The following is a 26,313-nucleotide window of genomic DNA, read 5'->3' on the forward strand; positions in this document are numbered from 1 at the left end:
GTAAATATTTTTTTTTTTACAATTATTATGTCTAAATTAGAGCTATCCGTAATGACAGATGAACGAAGTGACTCTATATGTAGGCATTGATTATAAAGAAAGGTTTAAGATTCTCAAATTGACCGCAGACAGTTCAACTGCCCGCGGCGAAAATGAAGGTGTCACTGGTGCCATTGTGTTACTACTCTGCCCTGCTACCCATCATATTCATTCTTGTTACACAACCTCAACAGTCAGATGCAGGTAACAACTTGGCTTTATATCTATCTATTTATCTATCTATCTATCTATCTATCTATCTATCTATCTATCTATCTATCTATCTATCTATCTATCTATCTATCTATCTATCTATCTATCTATCTATCTATCTATCTATCTATCTATCTATCTATCTATCTATCTATCTATCTATCTATCTATCTATCTATCTATCTATCTATCTATCTATCTATCTATCTATCTATCTATCTATCTACACAACCTCAACAGTCAGATGCAGGTATGGACCAAATCCTATATCTGTAGGGGGGGGGGGGAAGAAATATCCCACCCCCCAAGATTTTAGTCCCAAATTTTAGGTGCATGAAAGGTACAGTTACTAAATTTTCTGACTTTCCAAATAGCTTTGATGAGCTTCTATTAGTGATAAATAATAATCAAGTTACATTTTTAAGGTACTTAAAATACTAAATATCAATCATAAAATCATTATAGTAAAGCCACTTTTTGACCTCTGAATTACCGTTAGCATGTTGTTAGGGTATAAGGGGGTCAAAGCCATCCTCCCATCCCCCAGATAAGGTTTTTAGTAGCCCTTTCCGGAATAGGATTAAATTTAAAAATAAAATAGTCTAAAACCATCCAAAACCCATCCGAAGCTTCCCTAACATGAAAACTCGATTGATTTAATAGTTAGCTAGGTCCTTTCTTGAAATTTAATAATATATCTAAGGAACATGTCATATTCAGTGATTTATATACAATACCTGTCAAATATTGAAAATAGATTCCTATTGGTAACACTTGAGTACACCCTTCAGATTTGAATTTAGAAAAGTTTTAGAATTCTGTTTGATAAAATTGCTTTTGTTGCCATTGATTCAACTGAAACCCTTCCATATCATATTTAAAATGCTATTTTTGATGCTTCATTAAAGTTGGTAGGGAGTAAAACCCTCATTTTGGGAGTTATATGCTAAAAATTTAGCTGATTTGCAAAAAGTAACAACTGAGGGGTAAATTTTTTTTATAAAGGGGGGTGAGGATAAAAATGTATAATGTGCAATTTCACAAATTATGTAATGACCACCTTCTTATTATGATATAATGATTACATGCGATAAAGTATTTTTTTACATGGATGACCAACTCTATTTTATATTTAATACAAAATAGTAATAGAATGGCCGTCACATTTCTAGGTTTAAAAATAAATAATTTTCAAGGGGTAGGTAATCTACTTGTAACAAAGGAAAAGGCGCACAAACTCGCCTCACTATGAATGCCGCACTCTGGGAGGTATTGCTGAAGGAAATGTCGTCGTCGAGGATTTTCGGGGTAAGGATTAATGGGCTTAGGAATTTTCATTTAGTGAATGACACAAAGACTAAAGGAATGCTTCCTTTCCAATACACTACTAGAGAAATAAGCGCTGCTTCCTTATATTTTTGCTCATCCCCCAAGGGTAAATTCTGACCTAGTTATTACAAATCTCAAAATACAAAATAAGTTTCCAAAAATTTTATGCATCTGTTTGTCTAATGTTAAATTTTTTTGTAAACCATCATGAATTTATATAATCTCCAATTATAATAAACAAAACTACTCCTTCTATGGAGTACAATTGGTTGGAATGTTTTGACACTACAGGTTCAAAACGATCGTGGTTATGAAACTTGGGTAACAGTAAATTTTACAGTAAAATGTCCTCTCCCTGCCTGCTGAGTATCTTTATTTGATTCCCCATTTCTATCTTAATAAAAATATCAGTCTACCTTTCTAACCATATCTGACACCCCCATTTCATATGCATTCGGTAAGAGTGATATGACAACAAAATAAAAATCTATTCTATTATATTTAAGATTTTGTGATATATTGTCTAAAAGTAACAGACTGAAAATTTATAGGCAAAATAGTTTTTTTTTATCAGATGAACTGTCCCTCTTTTATATGCATTGCCTCCTAACTGGGTCACAAAATAGAAAACTTTTGAGGAAAAATCATTTAAATGGCAAGTGGACATTTCATGCCCTGATCCTTCTTCTCTAACAAACAAAAATGGGGAATAGTCCCTTTCGTAACATCGCCCCATAAGGGGCCATTCGTCGTATTTTTAAAATGGCTTTTTATAGGTTATTTTAGGTTATGTTAGGTTATATTGGGTTAGGTGATTGCCCCACAGGATTAGGTAATTGGTCCCGCAGGGTTTGAGCCCCCCGCAAGGGCTAGAAATAGGAGAAAAGCTTCTGTGAAAAATACGAAGAATCGCCCCATAGGTGCGATGTTACGAAAGGGACTATACCCAAAAAATAAATTTTAGTATATTTATTTATGGGGTTGGGTGTAGACGACCTTTTTCATAGGCGATTTTCCTTGGGAGGGGGGGATGGAGGTAACCTCTCCCAAAATAGTTATACTTAAGCTACAGATATACAGACAGACATTCTCTTACTTTTGATGTAAGAATAAGTAGCAGAAGGGGGGATACTAAAGGTCCATTTGACCTAAAAGTTATTTTACCAAAAATTTCAAGTTCCAACACTTTTGACAAAATTTTTCCAGGCCATTGGCAAATAGACACATCTGTATTGGTAATTTATATGTTAGTCCATTCACTTGTAAATAATTAATATTAAAGTAACAGGATGTTTGTCTGTGTATTCTTTAATATTTTAAAAAACTACTGAAAAAAAACTAATTTTAAGTAAAATTATAGAATAATCGTTTTTGAAATAGTTTGCTTTATTTTCTAAAATGGAGAACCCGCTCGGTTCAGTGGTGAGCATGATCTCAAATAATATTTCTTTTTTAATGATAGGATCTCTTGCATAACATTTTCTTTAAACTTTTCTGTCTGTCAAAATAACACAGTAGCTTTATAAGTATACATTTTTTTTCAAAGAATCCATTTAATCATAAAATGATTATTTAAATTGGCTAAAAGTTGAAGGCAATTATAAGTTATTTAATAATACTTATTGCCTTCATACAACTCATTTGCCCAGCAAAACTTTCACTCTCTCGTGTCAACACCCAGCTAAGGCGGAAATTATTGTATTAACAAGAATAATTTTGGTTAGCTACGGATAATTGAGCACCAGTATACAGTGATCTTAAGGGATAAGAGAATGATTAAATTGATGTACATCCCCAATTATGATAAAATTTTTGGTTGAAAGTTTGGACCCTTTAGTTTGGAACCAACCCATCAAATTCAATGAAAGTAGCCCACATATTTAATAACGTTGTAATATAAAACTTTTGGTACCAGTGTAATTTACATTCCAATGTCCCCTCCCTCCCGGGGTGATAGGGCAAAGAGCTGATATTTTTAGTAAATAATAATGCTAATTTTCATTACATACACATTCTTTTCAGGGAAGGAAGGGATTTTTCCATTTTGATCAATTTACATAAAGGCATAAATTAACAAATAAGAAAAAAGGTTATTTACATTCCATTATACTATTCCTGCCTTTATATTCTCACCTTATGAATAAACTACAATATTACCCTCATGCCCTTTCCCTTCCCAAAAAGTCGCATACCCCCAAATAAAGCAAGTTGGCACAATGGGACAAAACGGCTAAAAATATCTTGGTAGTCCTATCACCACATTTGTCATTCGTTTCAAAACTCGTATACTTTCAGCTAATACAGTGTCCAAACTTTTTCACCAATAATTAATATTTACATAAGTAATTTTGTTTATCCTAATTGTGGGTGTACATCGTCCTACCCCTTAATGTTCCTAAATATTACCAATAATGTTCCCCTATTACACCGTTGTGACTGGTGGTATAATTGTGGGGGGAATATTTTTGTGCCAATTTGATTATACGCTGTCTTGCCTAGTGGTGGTGTGCGTTCACTGCAGCACATATAAACACATATCCTTACAGCTTAGAAAGATGGACATTGGAATGTTAATAATGTAGTTACCAAACGTTTTACAAACACATCCCCTCATTCGTTGGCTTAAAAACTTTGGGGAGAAAGTGTTATGTAATAAACAAGGATCACAACATATACATAATCAACAGTAGCATGACCGAAACACTGACGGACCAAGAAAGTTGTATACTAGAAGCTATTTGTTAAGCGGTACCTTCATAAAAAAAATCAGCAGTCAATCTTGAATAGCAACCAAGAAAAATCACATTTCCCACTGACGGACAGACAAAGTTAGTTATTTAGTTGCTTCGCTATGAACCAAAGATAATAATTTGTGGCTTACGCATTAGAGTAAAACACTAGAGGGAGAAAGGGTTAAATAACTGTATCTCCCCATCGCACCAACCTTGTGCAACCTGTCTATTGGGTCATTGAAAATCAACCAATAATGTCGCTTATATTAACACAGCCAAGTAGCAGAAAATAATTTAGAAGCAGACGAAAAAGGTCTTTGAAAAGGGAAGGGAATCAGTTGTCTGTATCAGTGTATATATGTACATCTATACTGTAGATATGTTGCTCACGCGGAAATGAAAGCACACCTTGTCTTGCCTATCCGGTCTTTAGAATATAGAAAAACTTGCACAAAAGAAATAATTAAGGAACAATAAAGAATATTATTAAGTAAGTCAATATTACTTTTAAAACTTTACCTTAAACAAGGAGAATGATTAATGTAAGTAGCGGAGCAATTAAGGTGATAAAATTTAAAAGAAATCCAAGATATATTATATTAACTGTTGAAAAGCAATAAGACTATGGTCGATAAATAAGACTATGGTCGATAAATAATGATAATTGTCATTTCTGTAGATTAAAATAATTGGTTGAATAGTTCGAACACTGCTTTGAATATATCTTTTATTTAGATTGTAAACGATCTCTAAATCATTTTATACATTACTTTTTTTGTCTTTTGGCAGGTAATGTCAATAAATCCTTACATAGGACATTGTAAACATATTTCTTATGAAATTTTTCATAAATTATCTATAATTTTCATTTTAGTTAAAGTATAAAAGTAACAAAATAATTATTTGATAAAACACACACATACAAAAATGTGCCTGCAATTGATAATCAATTAAGAAAATATGATTTATTTTAATTGACACTTTAATTATTACTTATTAATAATTGTACTTAAATATAGACATTTATCAAATATTTTCAATCAATAATTGATAATTAATCAAAAATAAGTATTAGACTGATAAATTATAAATGTTGGAATTTGAAATAAACTTAATTTTTTTTATGATGGGTTTATTTTTGCTTAAAACATTTTAATCCTTTTAGAATTCACATTAATAAAGTATAAACAATAAACATCCTTATACTAAAGTAACAGGATGTCTGTCTGTTTGTCTGTGTGTTTGTGTGTTTGTACCAAAGGATCTCGCTAACCACTGAACCGATTGGGTTCTCCTGAACAGGGTAGCTTCTCATAGGTCCCGGAAAGGTTTATAACTATTTTGGGGGAGGGTGCCACCACCTTCCCAAGAGAAATCATCCCTAGAAAATACACCCTCCAAAAAAATTTCTTTTAAAATCTTAATTGTGTTATTAACTCCTCCCACCTTAAGTGCCCATAGAGGCCTCAAGGTGTAGTTGCTAGTGAAAAATAAAATAGTTACTGTACATTATACTCATGCCCATAAACAAATATCATTCGCTGGCCTAAAAATTTTCGTTTCTTTCCAAATTTCTTTGCATGAAATGAGTAGGGCGTTTCTAAAACGTCAAAATTTGACTTTTGTAAGAGGTCTATTACTACGTGTGGATTTAATGGCTCGTTTTTGAGATCTTACATACATACCACAACCAGATAGACATTCTATTACGGCAAATACATAATTGCATAATATTAAAACATACATGCAAATTAAAGCCTGATTGCATGACTAGAAGTGAGGATAATCCTTCCTACAATATAGGGCAATAGTCTCTTTCGTAACATCGCCCCATAAGGGGCGACTCGTCGTATTTTTAAAATGGCTTTTTCTAGGTTATTTTAGGTTAGTTAGGTTATATTGGGTTAGGTGATTGCCCCACAGGGTTAGGTAATTGGCCCCGCAGGGTTAGATCCCCCCTCAGGGGCTAGAAATAGGAGAAATCTACTGTGAAAAATACGAAAAATCGCCCCATAAGGTGCGATGTTACAAAAGGGACTAAATCCCAATATAGTAACATGAAATTTAGGAAATCTAGTGTTTTATGTCTTCCGCATAAGAATAACAATAATATTATAATCGCCAAATATATCAAATCCTTTTATAAAAGGCAGAGGTGGGTTTAAAATAGTTTCTTTACGTCTATAAGAGAAGTAATGCTGCGACAATAAACAGTTTCACGGCATTTTCGCATTTGAAGTGGCCAAGTTAGAATAAAAATAAATGCATTTAAAGAAAACTGTACTTATTTACTTTTTTAAAAAGTCTTACTTGGCCACTTTAAATGCGAAAATGCCGCGAAACTGTTTATTGTCGCGGCATTACTTCTCTTATAGATGTAAAAAAAAACTATTTTAAAACCCAACTTAGGATGTTTGTCTGTCTGCCTGTTTGTGTGTTTGTACCGTAGGATCTAGCTAATCCCTTGATAAATTGTTTTGGATTTATAGTAAAGCTTATCTAATGTCCCTGAAAGGTTTTAAAACTATTTTGGGAAGTGTATTTATGACGTTCTTTATAGTGCCTTAAAAATGACGTCATACAATAAAAATGACCAATAATGGCCCAATACACAGACTAAATTACCATTGGCAGGCCAGTATACATTTTCATTGATCAATGGTAAACCAGAATAACGTCATTTTTTAAAGACAATGTAACAAGCTTCTGTACTTATCCTTCTGGGAGTGAAATTGCCCCTAAAATAAACCTTCCACCCCAAAATTATTTGCTATTTAAATCTTTATCGTTTTGTCAATTTTAAGTTTGGGGAAAGTGTGGGATTGGTTAAGGAGAAGCTTTACTCCTCTTTATTAAACAGACAGCTAAATAAGATTAAGGACTGAAGGGGTAGTTGTCATGATATTGCAAGCTGCGGCTTGCAAATAAATATATGCAAAGACAAAGTGAGCTAGTTGGTATTTGAATCTTGCATAGCTAGGTTCGCCCCCTGTAGCTGTAGGCTTGAGTCCCTCGGTGTGGACGCTACAGTTACTTTATAAATTCAACCCAGGATAAATATACATTTTATCAGTTATAATATATTACTTGTTTTATCATTTGTGTATTCAATTAAGTTGATCAACTAAAATAAAGTGAAGTTATTTGATGGTAAGAATAGCGAGTCTTCTCTATTATTAGCTATTGTCCGCTATACGTCCATAATACAAAAGTTATAACATACTACAGCACCTAAATTAATTTCTATGCATTGCAGTAATTACAATCCCTTTAATTTATTCTGTTATGCATTCATGTTGTATTCTTGTGTTTTCATTACAACATTGATTAAACAATAAATGGGTCAAATCCAAACAGGGGTGCCAAAGCTTTTTTTTTGGGGGGTGGGTAAACATTTTTTAAGAGGGGGTAATTCGTTTTTGTTGGGGCTAATTTGTTTTACCCCCCCAAAAACATTACCCCGGGGGTCAAAATATTTAGTATTAAAAATGCGCGCGAAGCGCGCAAAATTTTTTTTTGTATTTACCCCCCCAAAATTGTTTGGGGGGGGATACCCCCTCCTAAATGTTTGGGGGTGCTTACGGCACCCCCTGGGAATGGGTTAATTTTAAATGGGGGGGGGGGTAATCACCCCTTTACCCCCCCCTTGGACGTCTATGAATCCAAATATAAAAATAACAGGATGTGTTTGTGTGTGTGTCGGGAAGGCTCTCACTATCCTTTGAAGCGAAGCATCTTATAGGTGTATGGGAGCTTTTTTAAGGGAGGGTACCTCCAACCTCACAAGAAAAATCGCGTCTGAAAAAACCTCCTTCCTGCATTTGCTTTTTCGTTTAGCAAAGAATAGAAAATGGAGGATCGGCTATCCTAAAATGACACCAGAGGCCTCTAGGGGCGTATCCACTAGTTTCTTTAAAAATTGAATTCAATAATATTTTTTTTCAGTGACAAAAACGTTGAAATTCAACCGGAGCCTGTTTATGGACATGTCAGAGCCATGCTCAAGGTTGGGACAGTACAACGCTCTTCTTAACAGGTAACCAACTATTTATAGCCATGGGTCTATCCCTTTCCAGCATTAAGATTGTCTTACTTTTCTTTGAAGTTTTAAATTTTAATTGTAGTAAGTTGCTTTAGGCCAAGATATTCCCATACTCTAATTAATATTAATTTGGTCTAAAGTTACAGTCGCGGGTTGTTATTTATTTCTCGCATCGTATTATAAACAGCTTTCCTCGGATATAGAATGTACAATTATAAGATTAAAACCAGTTGTTTTAGCCCCGAGATGCCGAAGAAACTGGCTAAAAAAGAACTGGTTTTAATCTTATGATTGTACATTTTTATATTCGTAGAAAGCTGGATATAATACGATGCTAGACATAGTTTTTACGTATGAATGAGAACCGGTTCCTATCCACCAGATTCGAATGAATACGAGAAACTATATTCTGATGGGTCATTAACTGAAAATTTCTAAATTTTATATTGCAAGCAATGAATTTTTAATATAAATGATATGTGTCAATTTGTCAATGTTCAAATTAGTTAAAGGTAAATTATAGTAATAATGTCAAAAATATAATTATAGTCTAAAAATCCTTTTTATTTTCAAAACTAGCAGCTACGCCACTAGAGGGAGTAAGTTGACTCTCTGCTTTCCGTTTTAGTTAAAAAATAAGTGTATTATTTTACCATGGTGATTTCCACCAAAATAATTATAAATCTTCCCTTGATATTCCATTGTTAAGGAGAACCATGTCGGTCCAGCGGCTAGATAAATGTTAATGCTACAGACAGATAGCATATAGTATTTTAATATCTAGTAAGTTTGCTCTAATTGCGTTATGTCGATAAACACTTTTATTAAATGTCAGCTAGTCGACTAAATTGAAATGAAAATAGAAACAATATCTCCAAGCTTAAAAAACTAAGTTGCCAGTCCTTTTAATTAAAAAGAACAAAAGAGATTGTGACCCAATTTGTTGTACTTCTCTCTTTCCAGTAGAGGTGGATAAAATTTAAGTTTTCTAACTCTGTATATATTAGAGTACAATGAAATTAAAGTTCAAATTTATTTTTTTATCACCTTAAAAGAAGCCTGAAAGAAATTTCAAAATGCCTATAACTTTTTGATATTGAAGCTAGAGGCTTCAAATTTTGGGTATTGGGTTTACTTGTGGCAGTCTTTAAGCAGTTAGATTGGTGTATTTTATGCAGGCTTCCTTTAACTTTTTATTACTTTTTATTAAAACCATTTTTGAGTTATTTACTTATTTCTTTCTTGTTTGTCAAATGAATTTATCTTCATTTCGAACTCATAAAAACACACATTTATTCATGTTTCTGCCAATTTAAAATAATAGTTTCACTAAAACTAGAGCTTCTTTCCAAGCATCTAGGGTATCTGTATTTGAAAGGTATAAAATAGCCTGAAACTGACTGCAATCCTTTATTCAGTAATAACACCATCCGCGGAGCAATATGAATATGAAGCTTAAAAATTAAATAGCTCAGTGATTAGCGAGATCTTAACGTACAAACAAACAAAATAAACTACTTTATAAAGTAAAATATACGGCAAAAAAGAATTTCTATTAATCCCACTTTTTGTGAGGATCTAAAAATAGAAAACCGGATATTGAGTTATTTTGAATCACAACAAACTTTTATGGGATAAATGGAGAAGAGAGTTCACCAAGCTTTATAAAGTAGCGTAGATACTCTATAAGAAGGGTTTGTCCGTAAGTCATATCTTCCTTTCATATTTTGTTGATTGTAGTAAAAGGGATGGTAGTGTCAAAGAATACCACAGCAATAAAAGATTTTTCACAAAAAAGGAAATATGACAGTTTTTTTTCCAAAATTAAGTTAATTCAAACCAATTTATTTGTATATAAATAACTATCAAAGTTAAACTAATTATTACTGACAATCGACGAACAGACATCTTTTTACTTTAGGTTATGTTAGGATAGGTTATAGTACAGGGTAGCCCAACATGGTAAGCTCAAACACCTTGAAGGGGTTAGTCATAAAGATTATTCTATAAATAATTATGTATGTTAGGTTCAGTATCCCCAAATGGCTATAAAGAAAGTTTTAGGTTAGGGGTTTCTTAGCTCGCTAGGAACTTAGGAGGAAAGCACTAATTGTTCTCTTAGTAAAGTCTAATATCACAATACATGTTAAATTCTGTTTTACTTTAGTTCATGTTGGGTTAGGTATCCTCACATAGTTAGGACCCTGTAGGGGCTAGTCATAAAGAAAGTTTTTGGTTAGGGATTTCTTAGCTCGCTAGGAACTTTAGGTGAGAGCACCATTGGTTTTCTTAGTAAAGTCTAATACCACTGTACTTGTTCAGTACAAACTTGTACAGATTTACAGACAGACTTTAGTTATCTAATAGTTGCACCACTAAAGATTATTCTATAAGTAATTATGTATATTAGGTTCGGTATCCCCAAATAGTTTGTAGGGGTCAGTCATAAAGAAAGTTTTTGGTTAGGGGTTTCTGTGCTCGCTAAGAATTTTGGGGGAAAGCAATTGTTCTCTAAGTAAAGTCTAATATCATAATACTTGTTCAGTGCAAACTTGTTCCAAATCTTGTTAACTTACACAGTTTTAAAATCAATATTTTTCTTTTATTTTGGCAACTTATCTTGAACTCTAATAGATCTTTGAGTGCCGATTATCATAACGACAACTATGTATTCTAGTATTTTAAGGTCTAACTTTAAAGAGTAGTGCATTTGTATAATTCATAACAATCATAATTTTTAACAACTCAAGGATAAGACAATGGACGTTAAATTGTTTTAATTAGAAATAGACAACACCAATTACGACCAAATTATTTCTAATGGTTCAGAATACTTTGAAATGTTCCCAAAATTTTTGAGCCAACGAATGAGTGGTAATGCTAATGTAACTTTTTTGACCAGTATAATTTTCAGTCCAATGTCCCCTTTCTTCCTAAATAAACTTTTTCCACATTGCCGTTTCTTACTTGAAAAAAATGTTTAAAGACTGGCGTGTAAAATGAAGGTACCTCTTGACAAACTTTTTAATCAAAGTTGACGTTGAAACATTCTTGCCAACATGTCAAAATTGTTAAAGAAAATGTTACAAGTAGCAGCACAGGGATCTAAGGGATAAGACAATGGCCAATAAATTGATTTACGTCCCCTATGATGATTACCCGCTCTCTAAAATAAAGTTACTGGTTCAAACGTTTGGACCCTAAACTTAAGTTTGATCCTAACTAAGTCCTAAAGATGTTTAGCCATCGAATAAGAAAAGGTTAATCTAAAACATTAAGGACTAGTGTAATAAACAGGTCAATGTCTCCTCCCTCCCTTCAAAAAATATCTTAATTATGTGCAGTTAGACTTTAACAAGGCGTTTGATTGTAACTCTCATAGAATATTAAGGATACATTTAATAAGAGAAGGAGGGGACATTGTATTAAAGTTATTCTAGTTTATAAACGCTCCCATTTGTTCGCTTATAACTTTGGGGACTTTAAAATAACTCTTGATTGGATTGTACAAACTATTGGCATTAAACTTTCCAATCAATAATCCTTATCAACAGGTGGAGTGATTTTAATTTCTCATAATCGTCTAATGTCTTATCCCTTAAGATTTCTGATTATCATCCAAATTCATATTTATCTCAGAAACTTCTTATGATATGAAAAATAAATGTAATAAAAGTCTGAAAGAATTATTTATGAATATATTGATGGGGCATAAGTTATTGATTTTTACAGTTGCTTCTACTAATTTATTTTCTTTTTCGTTTTCATCTCTTTGTGAATATTCTCTATAAATTGGTCAGTTAGTAGATTGGTTTTATTTCAAACATATGCGGCGCCTATAAATGCCTTTAAAGTAACATTTATAAGGTTAGGTTAAGAAAAGGATATAAGAGCCCTGCAATTATAGTACTTTGTATATATTGGTAGATCTTCTGAAGGGGCTAGAAACATTTTTTTTTGTATTGGTGTAAATGAGTTTTAAGTAAAGAATACTGGTAACTAAAGTTTAATAAACCTTATCTCTTATTCGTTGGCAAAAACTTTGTTTTACTTGTGTTTAATTAAAATTTGTTTGTTCAAAACTTTGTATAATAATTTTTGTCAACAGAAGGGGTAATTAAGTTTTTCGCGATATATGATATATATCAATTTATCGTCCATTGTCTTATCCCTAAAGATTCGTGCAAAGAGTATGCAGTGTGTACTATGTAGGTTAAAGTTAAGCAAGGAATCTGAAACTAGAAATTAGTTATCAAAGGAATTGTTACATACAGTCTTATCCCATCTAGACATAACAATTGCTTTGTTTAGATAGCGGCTTCGTCCATAGCCAACAGGTTTGATCAACCTAATTTTTCCTATTTTAGATTTAATAAGAATTTTTTTGGCGGGGTATTTTTCATTTTTTTGGTGGGTTGGGGGTGTCCCATCCCCCAGGAAAATAGCTTAAAACCACCACAGGACCATGCGCTTTTTAAGTCTAACTGTTCTTAATATTGACCAAACGCATTGTATAATTAAACGCATATTTAAAAAACAATTATCCTAATAATCGCACTGGACTGGAATCTTACTTACAACTTTACGAAATTTTGTAAATCTACTGTTCCCTTTGTAATTAATTAAGTGAAATGTTACCTAACCCCTTTTTATCCTACTACCTTCTAAATTATTGTGTATACAGCAACATACTTTGTTGGTTGTCAGATTAAAGCCAAAACTTGTATACAATAGCTCAGTATTTGTTGGTGAAATAATTTTAAATACTAAAGTAGTAGGATATCTATGTGTCTGAATTACCAAAGGATCTTGCTAACCTCTGAACCTGTATGGTTCTCTTTTATAATGTAGCTTTTCAAAAGGTGTATAACTTTTTGTTTGGTTGGGTAATTTTTTTTCAAACTAAAATTTAATGTTAGGGAGAGGGGAGCACTAGTTCGATGCTTGTTATATGGATGAATGTACTGTAAGATATGGGAAATTTGTGTAGTTCACAACTTTCTGCGAAGCTTACCATGTATCACAGTTTTGTTTTAGGCTTTTATGTATAAAGGGTTAAGATTGATCATTTTTCAAAAAAATTTCCTATACAGACATTTTTACCTCTCAAAAACTCTAATATAAAACTAAAGTTCTTTACTAATTTTAAATAGCTATCCTAATAAAAAATCAGGTTTAATATAATATAATATATTTGTTGTTTTAAATGAAAACTTGTTGCTAAATTGTGTTGGCAATTGCAGTATTTGCATATAGAATAGTATGAATAATTGCATAGTAGATGGTTAGATAGTTCATTAGGTCAGTAGATGGATAGATAGTAGATGGATAGAAGGGTTGTTATCAATTGCAATATTAGCATATAGAATAGTTTGAATAATTAAGTATAGTAAATAGTTAGATAATTGATCATTAAATTAGTATGTAGACAGATAGGTAAATACATATCTGAATAATTAAATAGAAAGATGTATATATTGTTGAATAAATGTATGGATAGTTAGATCAATAATTACATAGATAAATAAATTAGGAAAATAATAGGTTTATAAGTTTAATTTTTTGGTAAATGAATAGCTAGCCTCAATTTTAACCCGTTTTGATGCTTTGAAAAATTTGTTGAAAAGAGGGATTGTCGAAGACGAAGAAAGTTCCTCAATGACGTCATAAAAATAAGAGGAGAGGAGAGGAGGAGTAGAATAGAAAACCCCTAAAAAAGATGGATAATCCCTCGTTTTTATGACTTAATATGCTGATGTTTTGTCTTATTGCCATTAGACTTCCAGCTTATTTTTTAATTGTAAAAGGTTGATTTCCCTGCGGCTTACAGGCGGCTAACACGCGGCTGCCGAGCCTTGCTAACTAAATAGACAGCTAAAGTAATGTAAAAAGGAAGAAAAAGAGTAAAAAAGAACTTATCATTTATATATTGTAAGGAAGAATAAAATTAGCAGACCATAACCAGAAAACAATTATCATATTGCAGACACTTATCATTCAAGATGTATAGTAGCATAATCCTATATTTTGCAAGCAGTAATGTACTGTGCCCAAAGTTTTATAATCACATTTATTATTCATTTTGACTTATTTTGGTTACTTTGATTACATTTAAAAAATCTTTTTTTTGCTTATGGTTTTAATCTACAAAAGGGGTATTATTTATTATCCTATTATCGCCAATTGTCTTATCCCTTAGAAATCCTGGGTTTTAGTCTTTTTAACAGAACAATAAAATGAGTAAAATAGAATGATGTAGACATGTGAGTTAAGGAATATATATTTCTGACATACACATAATTTCTGCAATTTTAATCATGCTCTCTTTTGTGGGATATTAAGGGTCCTAAGTTACAAGACAATAGAAGATAAAATTATATACTTATTGGTAGAAATTATAGACAATAGCTGTTTTAAAATAACCAATCTAAATAAAGTTTTTTTTTAAAGATAACGTTGCTCTGAATAAGACATAATAAAGTAACAAGATGTCTGTCTGTATATACATTCAGATCTTGTGAGCAGCTGGAATGAAATTTAGTATGCGGATGCCTTTCCTCCCCCTTTCTTCACCTCCTCATGGCATCACACACTTCTTGCGAAATCATTACACGCCACCGAACACAAACATTAAATGATACCTGCGACCGTGGCTCAACACGTTTCGCACTCGCTCGTCGTCGGGGAGGTGATAGGTTCGAATCTCGGCTGAATACCGCGTAATAACTAAATACGTTAAAAATGATTCCTACTACTACTGTGTCAAGTGCGCGACATTACTAATAAGAGTAGGGGGAATGCCTTGACCAAAAACTGGTGCAACTCATTACCAAACACAGTTAGGACTTATAAGACAAAGGTCGTGCAATCAAAGGGTTGGTTGACTGATGGGTGTTACTTAACATAATACCCTTCATCTCCGCCCGTATGAGGTTATTGACGAGGCAACATAAAATGATTCTAAATACAGATAATTTATCCCCACTCCTGGGTATAAAGTTTCTTACTCCTGACTTTACAACCAATTAAAATAACCACTGTGACACTGTTTTACACAAATTTTACTCTTTTTGTCTTACTTTCTTTCAATCTTTATAGATTTGGTAACAAAACATTTTTAGGAAAATAGCCTGTACCTAACCTTAGAAATAGTTTAGCATAAACCTTTTTGAAACTTACTACTTTATACAATTACTAGCGGCTTCTCCCCTAACCTCTAGGGGCTTTGTTCCAAGAGAAAATTTTTAAAAAATGTTGACATTATGGGCATAATTACATCTTCTATTGCCCCCAGCCGAAAAAATTGCGAATGGGTCGCCAATTTTCGCGAATAGATAACGAATTCGCAAAATATATTCGAAAAAATTCTAAAGAAAAGAAAAAAAATTGGGGAATATTTTTTTTTTTTTTGGGGGGGGGGTCCCACCTACCAAAAAAATAAGCCTAAAATCACCACAGGACTAGTAGGTATATTCCCTGAAGAGTAGAATTCAATCGTTACATCATGCAAAGTTTGAAATCGAAATGACAATCATAACATGTTTAAATATATACGATTACAGCTATCCGTTATAGAAGAACATACGGACCGACCCTAAATATAGGAAAGCTTTGCTTTTGACGCGCTTTCTAAGTTGTCAAAAACTATAATAGAACAGTTGAAATTGCCATACAAAGCCCTATTCATATATACTGTAATTCTTAGATAAATGTAGGACAACGAAACTCTGCGAAAGTTTCGTATGAAATGTTTACTTTAGTAAGTAAACAAAACAAACATAGAAAATAACATCCAGATAAACCAGGGCTCTAAGTGGATCAGACAATAACCAATAAATTGATGTAAATTCCCAATGATGATACACAAAATTATCCCTTCTGTAGTTTACAATTAGTGGTTGAAACGTTTTGACACTCAACGTAATGAACCAACCAATCAAAATTCAGTAAAAGTCCCCAAAGTTCTTAAGCCAACGAATAAGAAAATTATATTATAAATCAGGGGGGACTAGTGTAATAGACAGCTCAATGTCCCCTTCCTCCCTAAGATAAATACATAGGGAGATCATAGATAGAGTTAGATAAAGTTGTCTTTTATTTTCATTGTAAATTACATAAATTATAATAAACAAACATGTTCTGACATTGGTTGGCTAAATAATAGAATAGAAAGCCTAATTTGAGTCAACTTGACTTTAGAATAACATTTAACGTTTCTAGTAATAAATTTTGTTATACTTTACAGAAATATCTTTGATTTTAGGTCATGGAAATAAAACGAAGTTACGGGTTTCATCGTAATTTCACAGTAGCTTTTGAAAGGTTCTTTTAGGTTAGGTTAAGTAAATGTAAATGATTGTCCTGCAGGGTTAGAAAATATGCCCGAAGGGCTAGAGCAACCTGCAGGAGCTAGAAATAAAAATACGACGATGATCCTTGATTTTTTATCCTACAGACAATCAACCGTTCATTGTACAACCTACTTTAAAACCTGGATATGCACCTGTATATTAGTCAAGGAATTCTCCTAATTCTCTAATGTAATTCTCCTAAAGTATAAATATATCATAATTCAAGCTATTTTGATGTATATAAGAAAATATTCATTTCATAGTTTAATTCCATAAACCAACGACTGAACTACAGACCGCCCCCCCCCCCCATATCATTACTTCTAAAAAGTTGAGATATATATCTGTATAACTCTTCTTAACCTAACCTAAATTAGAATTTCTAAATCAAAATACATTTTTTCCAAAAACTTCAAGGACTACTTTTGGTTGAAGCGAAACTACATTATTTATTGCTGATGTTATAACGAAGGCAAAGTAGATGTTTTTGTACTTTTATATTTATATACATAACAAGGGTGGTTATGTTCATAAGGCAACCTTGCATTATTATTCTATTAAAAAATCTATTTATTCTTAGTAATTATAAATATTAAAAATAAAGGGGTGAATACACCACCCTTGGTGACAACCTCTCTACACCTTTGGTAAGGTTCTACAGTCTACATCCCTTTTATCCCCCCTCTTCCCCAGCCGAGAGGGATGTCAAGATAAAAAGAAACACCCCCTTAAAATTAATCAAAGACGCTTGTTTGACTTTTAAAAATGTTGATTATGGAGAGGGGGATGTATTCATCCAAAGATAACAACCTTCTTTTTATGTCAAAATTTTCGTGTGCCCTAGAAAAACTCTACACCAATGTATAAACCACTTATATATATAGATCCTTTGCATCTTTAGATACACATTCTACTGTAGAATATACACATATACATATTCCATAAGTATTATAATGGATATTTATAGTGTACACCATCAGAAAGAGAGATAGATTGTGCAGAGATAAATATATTTACCATTGTACCCTCCCTTCCTGACTATAGCATACACATATGTACATATTCCATAAGTATTATAATGGATATTTATAGTGTACACCGCCAGAAAGAAAGATAGATTGTGCAGAGATAAATATATTTACCATTTTACCCTTTCTTACTGACTGTAGCACACATACATACATATTTCATATGTATTATAATGGATATTTATAGTGTACACCACCAGAAAGAAAGATAGATTGTGCAGAGATAAAGAACACAGTAATAGTGTCTGACTGAATATGACGTAACAAAAAAAATTAGCCAATGAGAGGCCACTATAAATTTTACCAACGGCCTCTCATTGGCTAATTTTTTTTGTTACGTCATAATCAGCCAGACACTATTACTGTGTTCAGAGATAAATATATTTACCTTTGTACCCTCCCTTCCTGACTATAGCATACATATGTACATATTCCATACGTATTATAATGGATATTTATAGTGTACACCACATCAGAAAGAAAGATAGATTGTGCAGAGATCAATATATTTACCATTGTACCCACTCTTCCTGACTGTAGCATACATATGTACATATTTCATACGTATTATAATGGATATATATAGTGTACACCATCAGAAAGAAAGATAGATTGTGCAGAGATAAATATATTTACCATTGTACCCTTTCTTACTGACTGTAGCATACATACGTACATATTTCATATGTATTATAATGGATATTTATAGTGTACACTATCAGAAAGAAAGATAGATTGTGCAGAGATAAATATATTTACCATTGTACCCACTCTTCCTGACTGTAGCATACATACGTACATATTTCATATGTATTATAATGGATATATATAGTGTACACCACCATAAAGAAAGATAGATTGTGCAGAGATAAATATATTTACCATTGTACCCTCCCGTCCTGACTATAGCATACATATGTACATGCATATTCCATAAGTATTATAATGGATATTTATAGTGTACACCATCAGAAAGAAAGATAGATTGTGCAGAGATAAATATATTTACCATTGTACCCTCCCTTCCTGACTATAGCATACATACATACATATTCCATAAGTATTATAATGGATATTTATAGTGTACACCACATCAGAAAGAGAGATAGATTGTGCAGAGATAAATATACTTACCATTGTACCCTCTCTTCCTGACTATAGCATCACTGTGGGCTAGAATTGAATCAAGACAAAAGTAAGTGCCGAGCCCTGTGACCTATGTATGGTGAAAATAGACATAAAACCATGATTATTCCAGGTAAAACCAAAATATTTCAGCGGGGGCTTTTTGAGAAAATTAGATTTAAAAATTTCAAGTTCAATTTTCACCCCCTAGGTGTTGCCCCATAATCATGACAAGAAAAGCAAATATTATTTATTTTAAATTTTGAACAACTTTGCTTTTATAATGTTCTTAATAAAACCACTCCTGAAGGGAGTTAATTAATGGCCATTTTTATCAATTGCTTTGCAAAGGTCACGAAAATTCAGCCTAAAATAAATCATATATAGAGAGGTTTTATGAAAGACTTCATTAAAGCAAAGTTGTTCAAAATTTAAAATAAATAATATTTGGTTTTCTTGTCAGGATTATGCGGCAACTCCTAGGGGGTGAAAATTGAACTTGAAATTTTCAAATCTAATTTTCTCAAAAAGCCCCCGCTGAAATATTTTGGTTTTACCTGGAATAATCATGGTTTTATGTCTATTTTCACCACACATAAGTCCCAGGGCTCGGCACTTACTTTTGTCTTGATTCAATTCTAGCCCACAGTGGCATACATACATACATATTCCATAAGTATTATAATGGATATATATAGTGTACACCATCAGAAAGAGAGATAGATTGTGCAGAGATAAATATATTTACCATTGTACCCTCTCTTCCTGACTATAGCATACACATATGTACATATTCCAAAGGTATTATAATGGATATTTATAGTGTAAACCACCATCAGAAAGAAAGAAAGATAATTTGTGCATTTATAGTACTAGAGGTTGCGCTCCATATTTATTAGGGTAGGGAAGTTCAGAATAAAAAGCCTAGAACAAATACAGGACCTATATGAAGCTTACTTAAATTAAAGAACCCAAATCGGTTCAGCAGTTATTGAGATCCTAAGCTTCAGCCAAAAATCACTTAATACACAATCACAATCACAGTTATATAGAATTTTTTTTTGAGTATATACCCGCCCAATCAATTAATTTGTGAGAAAATAGGTAGATAGATAAATAGATTTGTTAATAGATAGATAGATATGTATATAGATAGATAGATAGATATATAAATAGAAACACTGAATAAACATTAAACAATAATCAAGTGATTTGTGAGTAAATAGGGTAATTTACCACCTTGATTAGTTACTCAAATACAGGGGTCATTATTCCCTTTCTAGAAAATCATTATAACAGGATGTATGTTTGTCTGTATGTTCGTGTGTTTGTACGGAAGGATCTCACAAACCGCTGAACCGATCAGGTTCTCCTTTAAAGGGTAGCTTCTCATAGGTCCTGGGAAGGTTAATAACTATTTTGGGGGAGGGTACCACCACCCTCCCAAGTGTTCCTAGAGGCCTCTAGGGGTGTAGCCGTGTAGTCCTTATACTAAAGTAACAGGATGTTTGTCTGTTTGTGTATCTGTGTGTCTGTACCGAAGGAACTCGCTAACCTCTGAACCGATCGGGTTCTCCTTAACAGGGTAGCTTCTCATAGATCCCAGGAAGGTTTATAACTATTTTTTTTGGGGGTGGGACACCCCCAACCCCAAAAAAAATGAAAAATATCCCCCCCCCAAAAAAAAAAAATTTCCACCCCCCATAATATTTTTTTTTTACTTTTTCTGTTAAAATCTAAAATAAGAAATTGGGTTATCAAATTCGACACCCCCCTCCTCAAGTGCCCCTAGAGGCCACTAGGGGCGTAGCCGCTAGTTTTTTATATAAATTAATAGAAAAAATATAAAAAAAGGGAATATAGGAAGTGATTTTTTTTTATGTTTTAAGAGGAGAAAATCTTTTTTTCCTGGGGAGAAGCTATTAGTATTTATGTTGATGCATTATTGTGGATAGATAGATAAATAGATTTATTTTTGGTAGAGCTAAGTGTAAATTGTTTACATCATGTAATCTATATTAAGCAAATACAAATAAATTGGTAATATACATAAATAAATAATCAAGTATTTTTATAGATAAATCAATACAGGATAGATAGATAGACATCGAGACGCCCCAAGAGACCTTTAGGGGTCACTTAAGGAAAGGTAGATGCGGAGGGAGGATAAGCTAACCCTTACTTATTTCTTTACAGTGGCGATTTATTTTTAGAGGGTTAAGATGCCCTCCCCAAAAATAGTTATAACCTTCCTTGGACCCTTAGAAGTAAATAAGACCTATTTCGGTCCAGCGGTTATCGAGATCCTTTGCTACACACAGACAGTTTTATAATTATATTTTTTTTTCAGAACGAACCCAGTTGCTCTATTGAAGCTAGATATAAGATACAAAACTCTAGTTGCTTATCAAACTTTTGATTGTATGATAAAGGTAGGTTGATTAAAGTTCCTTTTTTTTCCTAGTTTATTAATTCAAGTTACACAAAATTTTAAAGATGTCAGAGTAAATAAATATAAGTTACTATATAAGATATAAAACTCTAGTTGCTTATCAAACCTTTGATTGTATGATAAAGGTAGGTTGATTAAAGTTCCTTTTTTTCATAGTTTATTAATACAAGTTACACAAAGTTTAGAGATGTCATAGTCTTTAAATATAAGTTACTATATAAGATACAAAACTCTAGTTGCTTATAAAACCTTTGATTGTATGATAAAGGTAGGATGATTAAAGTTCCTTTTTTTCATAGTTTATTAATACAAGTTACACAAAAGTTTTGAGAATCAGAGTTAATTAATGTAAGTTAATATATAAGATACAAAACCCTAGTTGCTTATCAAACTTTTTATTGTATGATAAAGGTAGGTTGATTAAATTTCCTTTTCTTCATAGTTTATCAATACAAGTTACACAAAGTTTAGAGATGTCATAGTCAATAAATATAAGTTACTATGTAAGATACAAAACCCTAGTTGCTTATCAAACCTTTGATTGTATGATAAAGGTATGTTCGTGATTCATTGTTTATCAATACAAAATCTCAAGATATATGAGAATAAGATTATATAAGATTCATAACCCTAGTTGCTCATCAAACTTCTGATTGTACAATTAATAATTACATTTTTTTAGATGTCAGAATTTTATAATTACAAGTTACTTTTTAAATTACTTATTTTTTGGGGAGGGTTGTTCTTAATTGATTATCAGTGTCCAAACTTTACCACCAATATTTATATTTATGATTTTGTTTATAGAAATTGGGGGTGTAAATTGATTTATCATCCATTGTCTTATCAACAGATCTATAGTATAAATAACTATACTACCCATTTTTTCAATGACCTTTTTCCCGTTATATTTGGTTGATTTTCAAAGATCCAATGGAGAGTCGGTACAAGGTCATTGCTATAGCGAAATACAGTTATTCTCTCCCTGTAGTGTTTTACTCTAATGTCTTATCCCTTACAATCCCTAATTTCAATAGATATCGTTATTTTGTTTAGGTCAAAACTGAGTTTATGAACAAATCTCGGGAGTATTACAATGATAATGAAGATATTGCTGTTATGATGTTCGATATCAACTATGGATACAAGAGGTCAGATAGATAGATAGATAGTGGATAGATGGATAGTGGATAGATAGATAGATCTCGGGAGTATTTCATTGATAATGAAGATATTGCTGTTATGATGTTCGATATCAACTATGGATATAAGAGGTCAGATAGATAGATAGATAGTGGATAGATGGATAGTGGATAGATAGATAGATAGTGGATAGATAGATAGTGGTAGATAGATAGATAGTGGTTAGTGGATAGATAGATAGATGGATATATAGATGGATAGTTGATAGATGGATAGTAGATAGATAGTAGATCTCGGAAGTATTACAATGATAATGAAGATATTGCTGTTATGATGTTCGATATCAACTATGGATACAAGAGGTCAGATAGATAGATAGATAGCCAGATAAATAGATAGAAGCATTACAATAAACATGAGAGCTGGATCTTTAAATCAAAATGGTATTCGTAAGCCGGGAAACACTTTGGAAACAACACCCACCGGCTCAGTGGCAGAAGTCATTTTACGATGCCAGGGAGCTGGTAGGTGTTGCCAAAGTGTTTCCCGCCACACCATTGCCATTTTGGGTTCCAGGACAAACGCAGGAGTCCCAAACGTCGGAATGGACAAACGTAGGAGTGTTAAAATATTAATTTAAGTAAGTATTTCTATACAGGTTAGGTTAGCTTAAGATATTAATATACAAATTAGCAGGGGGGCAGGGGTTAGGCATTTAAAAAACCTAATATATGGTTTTAAATAGGTTAGGTTAGGTTAAGTGTCCACTCCTGCGATTGTCCATCCCATTTTGATTTAAAGACTGCTATGTGAATCCGGCACCAAAATCCGTAAAAAAACAATTCCCAGTAGACGAACACTTTTGTTAGTTATTCATATTCCTTCTTGCAATATGACCTACGATATTTTGATATAATTATAAAGATGATTCATTAAGCTAATGAAATTAAAAAATAACTAACCTTACATATCAGTACACATTTTTACCAATATTATGACCTATTTGTTTCTTCAGGGTTTTCCTATTGGCTGATTTAAAAAATATGCATCTTGATCTTCCATATTTATTGCAGAAGAATATAATCTTCTATCCTTTTATTTATGGTACATATAAGATATTGATCAACTGAAAATTGTTAGCCTATTTCTTCCCTAATTTCCGAAGTTGTACAGCAGATAACCCAAATATTGCAAAACCTATTTTCAGCTACTCAGGTCAAAGGGAAAAGCGATATAATGTATAAACGATTTATACATTATACATTTAAAATTTTTTTTTGAAGTTTGAAGCTTTTTAAAAACTTTTAGTAAATATTGGATGAGGAAACTATGTATAGAATCGGAAACTCAAATTCAGCTGACCAAGATATTAATGTTATGTTATTTGTGGTTGACATAAGTTATAATTACAAAACATACTCACAACAAGCATGACAACATACATAAGTAGAGAAGCATAAAAATAGCTTTTGTGTCTTTTTAAGAATAAACAATGGACAGACAGACAAAAATTTGATAGACTAGATTCGCAGAGGCTAAAGGATTCTTTACTGAAAAATTAAATAGTTCACTAGAAAATACAGACAGACCGTCAAACGGACCGACAGAAAATTGTATGATAGAGTACCTTCGCTACTAAAAATAGGTCAAATGAAGGGGTACAGTTATACAAAAAAACAAGGATGACAACAGATATAAAAAAACAGAGCTAAAAATTAACTGTCAGACATACAAATATTAATAAATAAAGAGAAACAGAATTATTTCAATAAATAATAGAATAATGTTTAGTAAGGACATACCTACATTTTAATACTTGAATATGATATTTGTATCTTATAAATCTTATCATTCTTGTAATGAATATAAAGACTTTCTAAAGTCTACAGTTACTACGCTTGCAAAATATTACTCTTGTCGGACTCATATCAAAATGATAGGACGATTATAACACACCTAAACTAAGATAAGTAAAAATGAAAGAACCTACCAACGGAAGACCCTAAAAGTAAAAATGCTGTGCTCATAGCTAGTCCAAGGCAATGTTTGCATTAATAAAGTGAAAATATGTGATCCGTTCAAATTTTGTACTTTTGCGAGAGGGACAAAAACACCAATAAATTTAAAGGTTGCGGTTTAACATTCATGTGCTATGTACTACTAAATTATCTTATTCATTCATTTTTCTTTTCTTTTTTATTTAGTTGATTACATTTATTGTCCTTATTCTCATTGTTCTTTTAATTAATCCTTGTATTAGCTAGCAAAAACTTTATCATGGATAATTTACACAAAAGTTAGAAAATGTGTAGGATAACATCTAGGGAGGGAGAGGACATTGGACTGTAAGCTAAACTGTTATCCAAAGTTTGTAAACAACATATCTTATTTGTTGGCACAAATTTTTAGAAACTTTTATTAAAACTTGATTGGGCTGTTTAAAATTTAATCAAAATTCAACCATTATTTTTTTCTACCAGAAGGGTAATTTTGTTAATTGTATTAAAGGCTAAATGATACTTTATTACTAGCTGCTATTTCCCTGCTATTCCTCTAGAGGCCTCTAGTGGAATTATACGTAACTTTTCTATGTTGCGTTCAAGTCTAGTCTCTACGATACATATCTATGTTGCGTTCAAGTCTCTGCGTAAAAAAATTGTAATTTCTCTTGAGAGGTTAGTGGTACCCTCCCCCCACCCAAATAGTTATAAACCTTCCCAGGACCTATAAGAAGCTACCCTGTTAAGGAGAACCCGATCGGTTCAGCAGTTTACGAGATCAGACAGACAGACAAACACATAATTTGTTACTTTATTTAAGGATAACTTTATATTGAAAAATATAAAGTATGGACAACACACTGACGGACAAAGTGGATCCAGCCAATATCCTAACTTTCTTAGAAAAGTAGCAAAAGTACATTAGTATGTGAAAAAGTAATATGTAATATACACATTACTCAAATACCAATTACCAATTACATATTTTTTCTCCCAAGTTTGGTGTATATATATATATGTAATATGTAGTTGCTTTCTATCAGTCTATATTAGATTTCATAAATATGGATAAATATCATGAAACAAGTTTTGCTATTTAATCATTTTATATTTTCTAAAACCATTTTTGATTATCATGTCCTACCATTTTATTTCTTATTTTTATTCCAAGGAAGGAGGAAAAATTAAATTGTAAATTATCCTGGTACCCAAAGTTTTATAAACACACATTATCTTATTTGTTGGCTAAAAAACTTTATTAAATCTTGATTGGTTGGTATAATCTTGTAGTGTCCAAACCAAAGACATCCAAGCTTTTTTTCGTGAGGAAGGTACAAAATCACAAAAGGAGGAGGGGGGGGGGGGGAATTATTTTTTTGGTTTTGAGGTTGGTGTTTAAAATCAACAGATAATGCTTTATTTATGTTTATTAAGTCCATTACCAGTGGTGGATTATTAGTCTAGATTCATATCATACGCATTATAGACATATATTCAATATATATTACATATATAGATACATCTATCAGTACAGGGTGTTCCAAAATTTTTGTGTTAACAGGTTTTTTAAAAAAAGACTTAATTTTATCTTTTTTGGAGGTCAGTATTAAATAGAACCTTTTTTTAAAGCAATGCAATAAAAAATCAGTTCAATTTTTTTGGACATTCAATTTCTTCAATTTTAGATTATTATATCTGAACAAGATAATTTAAAACTTTGCAGTGGATTTAAGATGTTAACTACTTTTTTGTTGGACACCCTGTTGGCCAAGAATTGGTTGTGTATGTGTTTATTAGGCTATATGTGTGTGTTAACATCCTAATTGTTAATAAATACATTAAGATAAAAGGTAACAAAT

General features: G+C 32.1%; 1 protein-coding gene across 1 annotated transcript in view; it reads left to right on the forward strand.

Annotated features, from left to right (window-relative positions):
• LOC145313062 (uncharacterized) overlaps positions 1-26,313 on the forward strand; it is a 47,354-nt gene that overhangs the window by 1,309 nt on the left and 19,732 nt on the right. The window contains exons 2-5 of the mRNA XM_080152319.1: positions 127-243; positions 8,259-8,349; positions 21,210-21,291; positions 22,368-22,462. Of these exons, the coding sequence (XP_080008445.1) occupies positions 153-243; positions 8,259-8,349; positions 21,210-21,291; positions 22,368-22,462 (359 nt within the window). The 5' untranslated portion in view covers positions 127-152. The remainder of the gene's footprint in view (positions 1-126; positions 244-8,258; positions 8,350-21,209; positions 21,292-22,367; positions 22,463-26,313) is intronic.

Source organism: Acartia tonsa, chromosome 3 (genome assembly GCF_053477335.1).
Source record: "Acartia tonsa isolate MP-2025a chromosome 3, ASM5347733v1, whole genome shotgun sequence".
Classification (NCBI taxonomy): domain Eukaryota; kingdom Metazoa; phylum Arthropoda; class Copepoda; order Calanoida; family Acartiidae; genus Acartia; species Acartia tonsa.